The following is a 12,696-nucleotide window of genomic DNA, read 5'->3' as shown; positions in this document are numbered from 1 at the left end:
TTTTTGTTGCAAGTGTATTGTGATGATGGCGGGTTTACAGCAGAAGCACAAAGCAAAACTGTAATAGGGTGTTAATGGGATATGTCTCAGACCTACGGCCTTAAAGGAAACCTGTCCCGTTATTAAGCCACCGGCAGCATGTTGTAGAGCTCGGTCCACTGAGCAGGTTGATATATATTTTTTGTGGGTATTGTAGTGCAGCGGTGTCCACGCTGGGCAGTGACCCAAGCAAGTCCAAAAAGAAAAACCCACACAGTGCACAGCACGCTGTATCCTCCGGATCGCAGCCGGGAAAATCACATACAGTCCAGGACCGCTGTCGTGAGAGACAGCACCGCTGTGTACGCTGAGGCTTCAGGCCTCACACAGAGGGCGCTCTGCACAAGCCTCCTGCTCGGTCTGCTTCCAAGACCAACACTGGCACACCCAAAACCCTATACTGCAGGGCCACTTGTAAGACCCGGCCCTGTGGAGTGGAGCGACCCGCCCCACTACCATCCTGTAGATCACTCCAAAAATAAAAGCCCATGCCGGGTTTTTACTGAATAATGCCTTGGCCAAATAACCTGTCCAAGTCCATGCTCACTTTTATCTCTGCCCTGTGACTTACAGGCATCCTGCTGTGAACACAAGGCACTCCAGCGGGTCTAATAGGACTTCGTCCTCATCCTGGGGGACACCTAGTGACCCTCGCACATGACACCGGTCACTGCCTCACAGTATAGAGTCAGTGTAACTGTCATGATCCATGCTGGATCAGGACTGATAAAAAGCACAGGTAACCTTTTTTTTTTTTCTTAAGCTGTGCTTAAGTTTGGTTTTTGCCCCCGGTGGCCATTAGGATTATTGCACTGTGGTGTCTTTTGTTCTAAGTTTGCCCCCGGTGGTGGTGAGCATTATTGCACTTTGGTTTCTTTAGTTATGTGCACATGATTATAATGCAGGTATTATTGCTCTGGCTCTCTATAAAAGAGTCACAGGTTTTGCAATCAGTGTTGGTGATAGTGTTCATTTCAACCATCCTTGGCAGAGGAAGTAGCTGAAGAGCGTTCCTTGCAGCACTGTCTTATCCTGGTGTGGAAGGAGTCAGGGGATTTCCTTGTGGCCCTGACAGAGCTTGTTGGCAGCGATTCAGGAGAAGAGCTGCATTCTGGTGGTGGACTCTGTTGCCAGGAGCAAGTGCAACAGAGTAAAGCTAAGTGGTGTTTCCCTGTTTGTGTTTTTCCTTAGTGTGTATTAGTACAGTGGTGGGGCCAGTGCCTGCGCCACCCAGCTCCCTAGCAAGGGATAGGTGTAGGGTGTGCTAGGACGACAGGTTCCTGATCGGCGCCTGGTACGGAACGTTAGGAGCGTTAGGGACACTGACTCAGGGGAGTGCAGGAGGTCTCCATGTCCCCTTTCCCTATTGCAGGGCCCACCGTTGTAACTGTTTCCCTGTGTCTTGTTGTTTTAGTTACCGGCCTGCGGGCCGTGTCACACAGGACAGTATCATGTGCCGTGTCTTGTTGTCTTAGTTACCAGCCTGCGGGTCGCGTCACACAGGACGGGTCATCGTGACAATAACTTATAGTTTATGGCTCTAAATCTGTTTTCTAGCTTAGGTGTCCAGTGGGCGGTTCTAATTTATGATTGACAGCTACCGATATATCCACACCTACCGTGACAGCTTGGTGCATGGTGCCTCTCCACACTGTACGAAATCCCTCTGTAATTTTATCAATATCATTCAGATATATCCCCAATTCTCCCTGTTCAGTCTGGCAGACTAGAGAGAGAATCTGCAGCTGCACACCCCTCCTCTCCCCTCCTTTTTGTATTAATGTATTATTTACTGAAAATGTTCCTTTTTTCTTTTAAAGGGATATTTACTCATCCTTATTTTCCCTTTAGGACCAGCAGCATCATGGTCACTTATCTGTCTCCTTCCATAGACCCCATTAGGTTAACAAGAAGTTGAAAACGTTTTGTACTCCTTGATGAGAAGGAAGTACATAGGTCCAAGTTCTATCTGACAACTTGTCGACATTAGTTTAGCCATTCTATCCCCTCTAGGAGTCAACCACCCCCCAAAAAAGACCCCCAACAAACTAGAGATTAAAACATAGCAAAGGTTATAGTAATATATACTAACCATTTCACCCAGTTATGTACACATAAGATCCTCCCTGATGTAGGTTGAAGGTTCTCCCTCCACTAACCATGCACTTACACGCCTGTGGGTACAAGGTTATACTATGACGAGGCTTCAGTTACAGAATTTACATAGTGAATTATTCCACTTAAAAAAAAAATGTAAATCATTTTCTAAATGCATTATACTCCTGCAGAGCTGAAATCGCAATCCTTCAGGCTTCAGAGCTGAAATCTCTCATCACTGCCTAAATCTGGGAACCTATGTCACTAATTAGTCACTAATATACGAGTATTGCCATAGGAGCTCAGATGAACTGTTAGGAATGTGTTTGTTTCCAACGAAGCAGAATTATAAATGCAGCTCTGGAGTATAATACTAGTGAATTTCTAGAACGTTTTTTTTTTTTTTTTAAGCTCGCAGGATTGGATAAGAAACAAATATACATTGAAAAAGATCATTTATCATGATACATACATAATGATGCTTCACAGTCATCAGTACATCGTTACGGTTATCTAAATATTCACCTTAAAAAGTAGCTAAACTTTTTATATTAGTTTTATTAATTTTGTCTAGCATGGAATCTTTAAAAATCACTTTCCCCAGACTATTTTCTGCCCACAGCTGCACTGATATCAGGACGTACTCCTATGGAGTACAGATGATGGCAGTGATGGATCAGCTCAGCACCTGTATCACTGGTCTTGGCTTACAAATACTGATGCAAAATACTGACCAGATACTGAGCATGTGAATGTGGCCTAACTCTGGGAATCGGCTGAAAATCAGAACATTCAGAGGAGGAGACGAGCTGACCTATTACTGCCATCATCTGTACTCCAAATGAGTACGTTCTCATATCCATGCAGGAAATAGATTGGGGGAAAAGCAGGAGATGAGAAACCACTTTATTCCTGTAAAAAATACTTGCAAGTGGCTTCCAAACCTTTTCCCTAGTCTATTTGCGGCATTGATATCAGAATGTTCTCATTCGGAGTACAGATGATGGCAGTGATGGGTGAGATCCCGTCTCCTCTCCTGCCGCAGGTTCTCCCCAGTTAGTGAGACACAGGTGCTGAGCTGAAACATCACTGCCATCATCTGTACTCCAAAGCAGTCTGATCCAATGCATCTAAATAGACTGGAGAAAATTCAGATTTTTTTTTTTTTTTTTGTTCAAGGACTAGACAAATCCCCCAAAAAAGTTATGTTATTTGCAAAGTTTCATAACTTTCCATTCTGGACAAAGTGCAAAGAAAAAGTTTAGGTAAAAATAAAATGTCTACTGCTCATGATGTTGTCTTCAGAAAAACCCTGAGTTTTGGCTTTGGCTACCATTTCTAACAATTGGCGCTCCAATATTCTGATTCAGAGCTGGAATTCGCTTGGAAAGGCAAAAAAACTTCTTTCTTCACCCACCACTAGGTGGCGCTACTGCACAGCATCGGTGACCTCCCTGCATACAGAGTACGCAGCCCCGTCCATCAGACTCAGTTTTGGTCCTTTTTGGTGATCATCACGTAGTCCTCCTTGATATCTTCATGTATATTATACTCATTATCCAGAAGGGCATCTCCGGATGGAGAAGAGACCTGGAAGTGATGTTCCTCTGCTTTGATATTTGGCGATCTCATACGCTCGGTTTCCGGTGCCCGTGGTGGAATGTATGTGGAGTTGGGTGGCTCTCGGAGCCTATGATCGGTACCTGGAGTCCAAATCGGTGAGTTGCCAGAAATATTCAACATGGAGAAATCAGAAGATGGGGACATCGGACTGGCAAAGCTCTCTGTGCCCTCCTTAGTTGTCAGGAATGCCCACTTGACCTCAATTTTGCCCAGATCGCTGCTTTCAGATAACTTTGCCGAGCCGGGCGCCGCCGTTTCCTCGATAGGGTAAGTCAACGACTCTCCGGACATGTTCAGCATCTTTAGTTTGGACACCACGCGCTCTTGCTTGGTCGGCGCGATGACTTCAGCAGGAGACTCATTAGACACCAGAGATTTCGGAAGGTCCAGCTGTTCCGAAAAAGTCGTTATGTCAATGTTGTCACCTTGTAGGTCATAAATGATCTTCTCGGCAAGGTCTCTGCCCTCGATCTTGGCTGATCCATCAGGAATATCAGGTTTGGCAAAGTTTGGTTCTTCGGAGACTGGAGCTACCCACTTTGTTGGCTTCATATGTAATGGGAAAATTGGCCGTTGGGCCAAGTTGAGGTCACTGTAGTTGTAGAGGAACTCATCGCTGTCCATGCGCTTGGTATAATAACGTGGCTTCTCTTCCGAAAGATCAGAGACGTCGTCCTGGCTGCTCGTATGGGTTACGGTCATCTCCGCGGCTTTTATAGGGTCGTTGCTTTTAAGATTTAAATTTTGCATTTCATCAGGTCCACTGGTATTTTTACCAGTTTGGCCAGTAGGATCACTCCCATGTTTTGCTTCATGGCCAGGCCCAGGAACCAAAAGACTTACGGAGACGGATTTATCTTCATTGAGGCGCCAAAGCATATTTTCACACTGAATTCTCGATAGATACAAGTCGAAGGCCGTCTGCTTGGCTTCCTCACTATTTATCCTGCCTCCAATTGTATATTCCGTGTTGGACACTATCGAGTAACCCACTCGTTGGAGGATTTGCCTGATGGCATCTTCTGGGATGACAGGTTGAATAAAATAGACAAAAGTCCCAGTAAATTTCTGCAAAAACAAAAACATGAAATTATATTATAGCAAAAATAAACAAAATAAAACCAACTGGATGTATCTGGATGGGTGAGAAAGAACCACTGCAGAGAAAAAGAGCAGCTGAAGAGAAAGAGCCGATGCAGAGAAAGAGAGCAGCTGCAGAGAAAGAGCAGCTGCAGCGAAAAAGAGCCGCAGCAGAGAAAGAGAGCTGCAGCAGAAAAAGAGCCGCAGCAGAGAAAAAGACCTGCAGCAGAGAAAAAGAGCAGCTGCAGAGAAAGAGCTGATGCAGAGAAAGAGAGCAGCTGCAAAGAGCTGCAGCAGAGAAAAAGAGCAGCTGCAGAGAAAGAGCCGCTGCAGAGAAAGAGCTGATGCAGAGAAAGAGTGCCGCAGCAGAGAAAGAGCTGCAGCAGAGAAAAAGAGCAGCTGCAGAGAAAGAGCCGCTGCAGAGAAAGAGCTGATGCAGAGAAAGAGTGCCGCAGCAGAGAAAGAGCTGCAGCAGAGAAAAAGAGCCGCTGCAGAGAAAGAGAGCAGCTGCAGGGAAAGAGCCACTGCAGAGAAAAAGAGCAGCTGCAGAGAAAGAGCCGCTGCAGAGAAAGAGCCTCAGCAGAGAAAGAGAGCCTCAGCAGAGAAAGAGAGCCACTGCAGAGAAAAAGCCGCAGCTGCAGAGAAAGAGCCGCAGCAGAAAAAGAGAGCCGCAGCAGAGAAAAAGAGCCGCTGTAGAGAAAGAGCTGCAGCAGAGAAAAAGAGCCGCTGCAGAGAAAGAGAGCAGCTGCAGGGAAAGAGCCACTGCAGAGAAAAAGAGCAGCTGCAGAGAAAGAGCCGCTGCAGAGAAAGAGCTGATGCAGAGAAAGAGAGCCTCAGCAGAGAAAGAGAGCCACTGCAGAGAAAAAGCCGCAGCTGCAGAGAAAGAGCCGCAGCAGAAAAAGAGAGCCGCAGCAGAGAAAAAGAGCCGCAGCAGAGAAAGAGCTGCAGCAGAGAAAAAGAGCCGCTGCAGAGAAAGAGAGCAGCTGCAGGGAAAGAGCCACTGCAGAGAAAAAGAGCAGCTGCAGAGAAAGAGCCGCTGCAGAGAAAGAGCTGATGCAGAGAAAGAGAGCCTCAGCAGAGAAAGAGAGCCACTGCAGAGAAAAAGCCGCAGCTGCAGAGAAAGAGCCGCAGCAGAAAAAGAGAGCCGCAGCAGAGAAAAAGAGCCGCTGTAGAGAAAGAGAGCCGATGCAGAGAAAGAGCCGATGCAGAGAAAGAGAGCAGCTGCAGAGAAAGAGCAGCTGCAGAGAAAAAGAGCCGCAGCAGAGAAAGAGAGCCTCAGCAGAGACAGAGCTGCTGCAGAGAAAGAGCCGCTACAGAAAAAAAGCCGCAGCAGAGAAAAAGAGCAGTTGCAGAGAAAGAGCCGATGCAGAGAAAGAGAGCTGCAGAACAAAAGCCACTGCAGAGAAAAAGAGCAGCTGCAGAGAAAGAGAGCTGCTGCAGGGAAAGAGCCACTGCAGAGAAAGAGAGCTGCTGCAGGGAAAGAGCCACTGCAGAGAAAAAGAGCCTCAGCAGAGAAAGAGAGCTGCTGCAGGGAAAGAGCCACTGCAGAGAAAGAGAGCAGCTGCAGAGAAAGAGCCACTACAGAAAAAAAGCCGCAGCAGAGAAAAAGAGCAGCTGCAGAGAAAGAGAGCTGCAGAACAAAAGCCACTGCAGAGAAAAAGAGCAGCTGCAGAGAAAGAGAGCTGCTGCAGGGAAAGAGCCACTGCAGAGAAAGAGAGCAGCTGCAGAGAAAGAGAGCCTCAGCAGAGAAAGAGAGCTGCTGCAGGGAAAGAGCCACTGCAGAGAAAGAGAGCAGCTGCAGAGAAAGAGCCGATGCAGAGAAACAGAGCCGCAGCAGAAAAAGAGCCGCTGCAGAGAAAAAGAGCCTCAGCAGAGAAAGAGAGCTGCTGCAGGGAAAGAGCTGCTGCAGAGAAAAAGAGCCGCTGCAGAGAAAAAGAGCCTCAGCAGAGAAAGAGAGCTGCTGCAGGGAAAGAGCTGCTGCAGAGAAAGAGAGCTGCTGCAGGGAAAGAGCTGCTGCAGAGAAAGAGAGCAGCTGCAGAGAAAGAGCCGCAGCAGAGAAAGAGCCGCTGCAGAGAAAGAGCAGCTGCAGAGAAAAAAAAACACTGCAGATATGAGTCGCTACAGAGAAAATGAGCCACAGCAGAGAAAGAGAAAGGCAATAAAAAAGGCAAAAAAATCATAACGCAGTGGATTTTTTTTTAATGTTACCAGCCCTTTAAAATATGTTAATACACTGACATCTTTTATTTTGCATTGTAACACAGGTGGCCTTTAGTTTCTAGGATAAATCTGCAGCTTTCCTTCCTCCGGTGATGTCATCGCCTCTTCCTGTAATCGGTGTTTTGTAAACTCAAAATAACAGAACCTAAACTGATAAGATCACTATCCCTAGAGCTAAATACAGAAAACTCCACACAATGGGCGGTTAATAATCAGGGTCTCCTCAAATGAAAAAAAAAAGTTTTGTCCTTTAAATATCTCCAGTATTTAAAATAATGGCATGTACTAGGTCTGGAAGCCCCTAACAAGATGCTGTTGACAGATCCTATTTTGTTACTCTGAGCTCGGTGCTGTTGTGAATCGGCTGATTACAGATCTCTCACTCCAGGGATTTTTTTTTAGATGATGTTGAAACACTGTTCTTCCATTCGGAAGGAATTCACAATAGGCGATGTCACAGCTCACCTCCTCCTCCTCGTGTACAATGACTGATAACACTTCTATATACAGTAGATTACACAGGATCCACCATTCACAATAGGTGATGTCACAGTTCACCTCCTCCTCCTGTACAATGACCGATAACACCTCTATATACAGTAGATAACAGGATCCACCATTCACAATAGGTGATGTCACAGCTCACCTCCTCCTATACAATGACTGATAACACCTCTATATACAGCAGATAACACAGAATCCTCCATTCACAATAGGTGATGTCACAGCTCACCTCCTCCTGTACAATGACTGATATCTCCTCTATATACAGTAGATAACACAGGATCCACCATTCACAATAGGTGATGTCACAGCTCACCTCCTCCTCCTGTACAATGACTGATAACACCTCTATATACAGTATATGACACAGGATCCACCACTCACAATAGGTGATGTCACAGTTCACCTCCTCCTCCTGTACAATGACCGATAACACCTCTATATACAGTAGATAACAGGATCCACCATCCACAATAGGTGATGTCACAGCTCACCTCCTCCTCCTGTACAATGACCGATAACACCTCTATATACAGTAGATAACAGGATCCACCATTCTCAATAGGTGATGTCACAGCTCCCCTCCCCCTCCTCCTATACAATGACTGATAACACCTCTATATACAGTAGATAACACAGGATCCACCATTCACAATAGGTGATGTCACAGCTCACCTCCTCCTCCTCCTGTACAATGATTGATAACACTTCTATATACAGTAGCGAACAGAAGATCCACCAATGGATCTCAGCTGTAATACCAAACACAACCAGTGGACTTTTGGGGTGCTGTTGATTTTTCTAATCCTGCATATCTTTTTTTGTGGGCTTGAATACCCTTTCAAAGGGGTTGTCCTGTAAAGACAAGTTATTACCTTTCTGCAGGGTCAGTGATATCTTAGTGATCCGTTAGGGGTCGACCGATGGGACCTGCAACGATTGGCAGAATATGGAATTTTTACATAACAGAGCGGCAGGTTGGACGCCCGGCAGCCATTCCATTCATTCTCTATGGGGCTGCTGGAAAAAAGTGATTCCGCAGACGTACAAACGCAGGTGAAATCCACACAAAATCCGCAGGTAAAACGCAGGCATTTTGACCTGTGGATTCTGCGGAAAAATCCGCATACCCTAAAAGTTCCCCGTTTTGCTGATTGGTGCAGGTCCCGGTGGTCGCACCTCCATGCTGAAAATGTCGAGCTCTCATGGGTCAAATTAGCTCTTAAAGTTGAGGCTTAAGCCCCCTTCTCACATAGCGAGATCGCTAGCGCGCCACCGACTTTGTAGCTACATGTGACACGTACCTGCGACCGCCCCCCCCCGCTGGAAATCGCTGATCGTGCTGGAACGTCCTGGGCCATTTTTTTCTTGTTGGCGTCCCGCTGGCGCCGACTAGCGACGCATGGACGCAGGCGGAAGTCGTCATCATCGCTGCCGTGTGACAGGTAAGAGCGACCGCCGGCGGATGGCTTATCGCTGGTGCTGATCGCTGGTGAGATCTGCCTGTGTGGCAGCTCACTAGCGACCATTTAGCGACGCACCAGCGATCCTGACCGGGTCGTATCGTTGTCGGGATCGCTGGTGCATCGCTAAATGTAAAGGGGCCCTTAGCTGGCGAGTCCCCATTGTATGTCTCACCTGCGCTTCACGTCCCCTGCTCATACCCTCTGCCTGTGCTTACGAACCCTCTGCCCATCACCTCCCCCACTGTTTCCCTCCCCCTGAGCTTCGCCTTCCCTGCACATCACCTCCTCTGCTCTTTCCCCTTTACTCTGCTCTTTGCTTCCCCTGGTCTTTCCCTCCCTGTGCAATTTTCCCTGCCCTTCACCTCCCCAGCACATCGCCTCCACTGCTCTTTCCCTGCCCCTGCACTTTACTTCATGTGCTCTTCACCTCCCATGCGCTTCGCCTCCCCTGCACTACTCCCCTGTGCTGTGCTCCCCCTTCTCCTCCCGTGTTCTTCCCATTTCCCTGCTTTCCTTTCCCCTGGGCTTTGCCTCCCATGCACATTGCCTCCACCTACTCTGACCCTTTGCTTTCCCTCCCCCAGCGATTTCCCCCCCCCTGTGCTTCACCTTCTTTTCGCCTCCCCACTGCTTCCCCTTCGTTTCGCCTCCCTAGCACTTCCGCTTTGTTTCGCCTCCCCTGCTCTTCCCCTTCAATTCGCCTCCCCCTGTGCTTCCCCTTTGTTTCGCCTCCCCAGTGCTTCCCCTTCATTTCGCCTCCACTTCGTTTTGCCTCCCCAGCACTTCTGCTTTGTTTCGCCTCCCCTGCTCTTCCCCTTCGATTCGCCTTCCCCTGTGCTTCCCCTTCGTTTCACCTCCCTTGTGCTTCCCCTTCGTTTCGCCTCCCCAGCGCTTCCCCTTCGTTTCGCCTCCCCTGCTCTTCCCCTTCGATTCGCCTCCCCAGCGCTTCCCCTTCGTTTCGCCTCCCTAGCGCTTCCCCTTTGTTTCGCCTCCCTAGCGCTTCCCCTCCTCAGCGCTTCCCCTTTGTTTCACCTCCCTAGCGCTTCCCCAGCGCTTCCCCTTCGTTTCGCTTGCCCAGCGCTTCCCCAGCGCTTCCCCTTCGTTTCGCTTCCCCAGCGCTTCCCCTTCGCTTCGCCTCCCCAGCGCTTCCCCTTCGTTTCGCCTCCCCAGCGCTTCCCCTTCGTTTCGCCTCCCCAGCACTTCCCCTTTGTTTTGCCTCCCCAGCGCTTCCCCTTTGTTTTGCCTCCCCAGCGCTTCCCCTTCGTTTCGCTTCCCCTTCGTTTCGCCTCCCCTGTGCTTCCCCTTCGCTTCGCCTCCCCAGCGCTTCCCCTTCGTTTCGCCTCCCCAGAGCTTCCCCTTCGTTTCGCCTCCCCTGCGCTTCCCCTTTGTTTCGCCTCCCCAGCGCTTCCCCTTCGTTTCGCCTCCCCTTCCCTGCTTTTCCTACCTTCAGTGTCCTGATCTCTTTCCTCCATGGGAACAGAAATAAGTTGACACAGATCAGCTCCAGGACTGCAAACCCCTTCATCATCTGCTTCAGCGCCTCCACCTTCTGCTCCAGCTTTGTGCTCTGCAGGGTCTGTCTGATGAGCTGAGCGTAGTTTTCCCCCAGGGCTGCGGGGCAGTCGCCCTGGTGAACGTCGCCCCCGACCTGGTGAACGTCGCCCCTGCCCAGGTGAACGTCGCCCCTGCCCAGGTGAACGTCGGCCCTGCACAGTGCCACATGGCCTTCATGGCTCCCGGCCTCATAGTGGGCGATGTACTCCCGGTACAGCCTGTGCCTGCCTGCAGTGCTCTTCATTCTCTGGGGCTTTTTCCTTCCTGCTCAGTTCTGAGGAAGTTACTCAGGCTCAGCCTCCAGCTCCCTCCACAACATTGGCTGGGTGTGTGCACTGTGCCTGACCACATAGGGCCTGCTGGGTGTCAATCAGATCACTGGAGGCCAGGAAGCGAAAGCCAGCTGTGGAGTCTGTACAGATGTAGCAGAGCCGAGCCTGTCCATCTCCTCCGGGTGGCAGCATTATTAGTCATTCTTAATTAACATTACACTTTGTAACATATTTGCACTTTTATTCGGTTTTGCGTTTTCATTTTTCGCTCCCCTCCTTCCCAGAGCCATAACTTTTTTTTATTTTTCCGTCAATATGGCCGTGTGAGGGCTTGTTCTTTGCGGGACGAGTTGTACTTTTGAACGACACCATTGGTTTTACCATTTCGTGTACTAGAAAATGGGGAAAAAAACTCCAAGTGCGTTGAAATTTACAAAAAAGTGCAATCCCACAGTTGTTTTTTGTTTGGCTTTTTTGCTAGGTTCACTAAATGCTAAAACTGACCTGCCATTATGATTCTCCAGGTCATTACGAGTTCATAGACACCAAACATGTCTAGGTTCTTTTTTATCACCCACCGCCAGAGCCCACCTCAAAGCAGGGGATACTGACCGCTGACGTACTATCCCGTCAGCGGTCAGTAAGGGGATAAATGCAAATGGATGCATTCAGATGGGCAGAATAAATCGGAGCGAGATCGGAAATCAGTGCACGGACTGGCCGGCGGCTCTGCCCACCCAACAGCTTCATGTATTTGTATGCAGCTGTCACACAAGGATGGGGAGAGCCGCCGGCCAGTTCGTGTAAGATTGAGCCGTAAGGACAGACCATCAATATAAGAGCACTGGACAACCCCTTTATGGGGCCGATCCATCAGGTGGTTTTCTCTTTTGTCGTGTGATCTTTGTTTCCATTTTTGTGTGTCAAATTCTTCAAAACGGCGCATAGGGGATGATGAATTTAGCACAAAATTAAACTTTTGTTTTGCCCTTGACCTATTTTTTTTGTACTTTTTTAGACCAAAAAGTCTTGTTTCTTTAAAATATCGCAAATTAGTCTTCAACTGCGACCAAGACAAAATTCGGCGGACTTTTTATTACACTCGGGTCACTGGGAAAACATTTGTGCAAAAAAACTGCCGCTCATTTCGAAAAGTCACAAATGATGAATTTAGCTGAGTTTACAGGACTGTATTTCATGACCTGTATGCAGACCGGCCCGGTAGCAGAGGAGGATGTTAGTTCAATTCAGGAACCGGGCATTACAGTCTGCATTGTAGCTGTGAAATACACTGGCATGATCCCATCCTACAGCTAAATCATGTGGAAAACGAAAAACAAAAGGTTTTGCTATGTAATCTGAGAGTAGCATAATGTAGGAGCTGAGACCCTGATTCCAACGATATATCACTTAGTAGGCTGCTTGCTGTCATTTTGATACAATCACTATTTTCTCTGCAGATCTAATGCAGAGCTGTGTATAACCCCGGCCACACCACTGATTGGCTGCTTTCTGTGTACACTGACTGCTTCCAATCAGAGCTGGGGGCGTGGTAGGACTAGAAGGCACCAGACACCTAGTCCTGTAGTGATAATCTCCTAGTGATAAAACAATGATTTTACTGAAATAGCATCACAGCGCCTAGTAAGTGACACATCACCGGAATCAGGGTCTCTGATCCTACATCAAGACGCTCTCAGATTTGGTGGCAAATACCTGGTCACAGATTCCCTTTAAAGGGTTAATAATCCCATCATAGACTCTTATAACCAGAGGACTTGCACCTCTGATGGCCGAGTGTAACCCAATTTGCCACCACTACCCCCATCATTGCACAACTC

General features: G+C 48.3%; 1 protein-coding gene across 1 annotated transcript; it reads right to left on the bottom strand.

Annotated features, from left to right (window-relative positions):
• Positions 1-2,574: 2,574 nt before the first annotated feature.
• On the bottom strand, positions 2,575-12,584 carry LOC141096392 (uncharacterized). The gene is made up of 2 exons (XM_073582949.1): positions 10,474-12,584; positions 2,575-4,827 (listed from the first exon to the last, which is right to left on the bottom strand). The coding sequence occupies exons 1-2, from the start codon at positions 10,825-10,827 to the stop codon at positions 3,625-3,627; spliced, it is 1,557 nt and encodes a 518-aa protein (XP_073439050.1). The 5' UTR covers positions 10,828-12,584; the 3' UTR covers positions 2,575-3,624.
• Positions 12,585-12,696: the final 112 nt, after the last annotated feature.

Source organism: Dendrobates tinctorius, unplaced genomic scaffold (genome assembly GCF_039654945.1).
Source record: "Dendrobates tinctorius isolate UK_male_01 unplaced genomic scaffold, ASM3965494v1 ptg000009l, whole genome shotgun sequence".
Classification (NCBI taxonomy): domain Eukaryota; kingdom Metazoa; phylum Chordata; class Amphibia; order Anura; family Dendrobatidae; genus Dendrobates; species Dendrobates tinctorius.
Note: the sequence above shows the minus strand (reverse complement) of the source record. Positions and strands in the feature narration are given on the sequence as shown.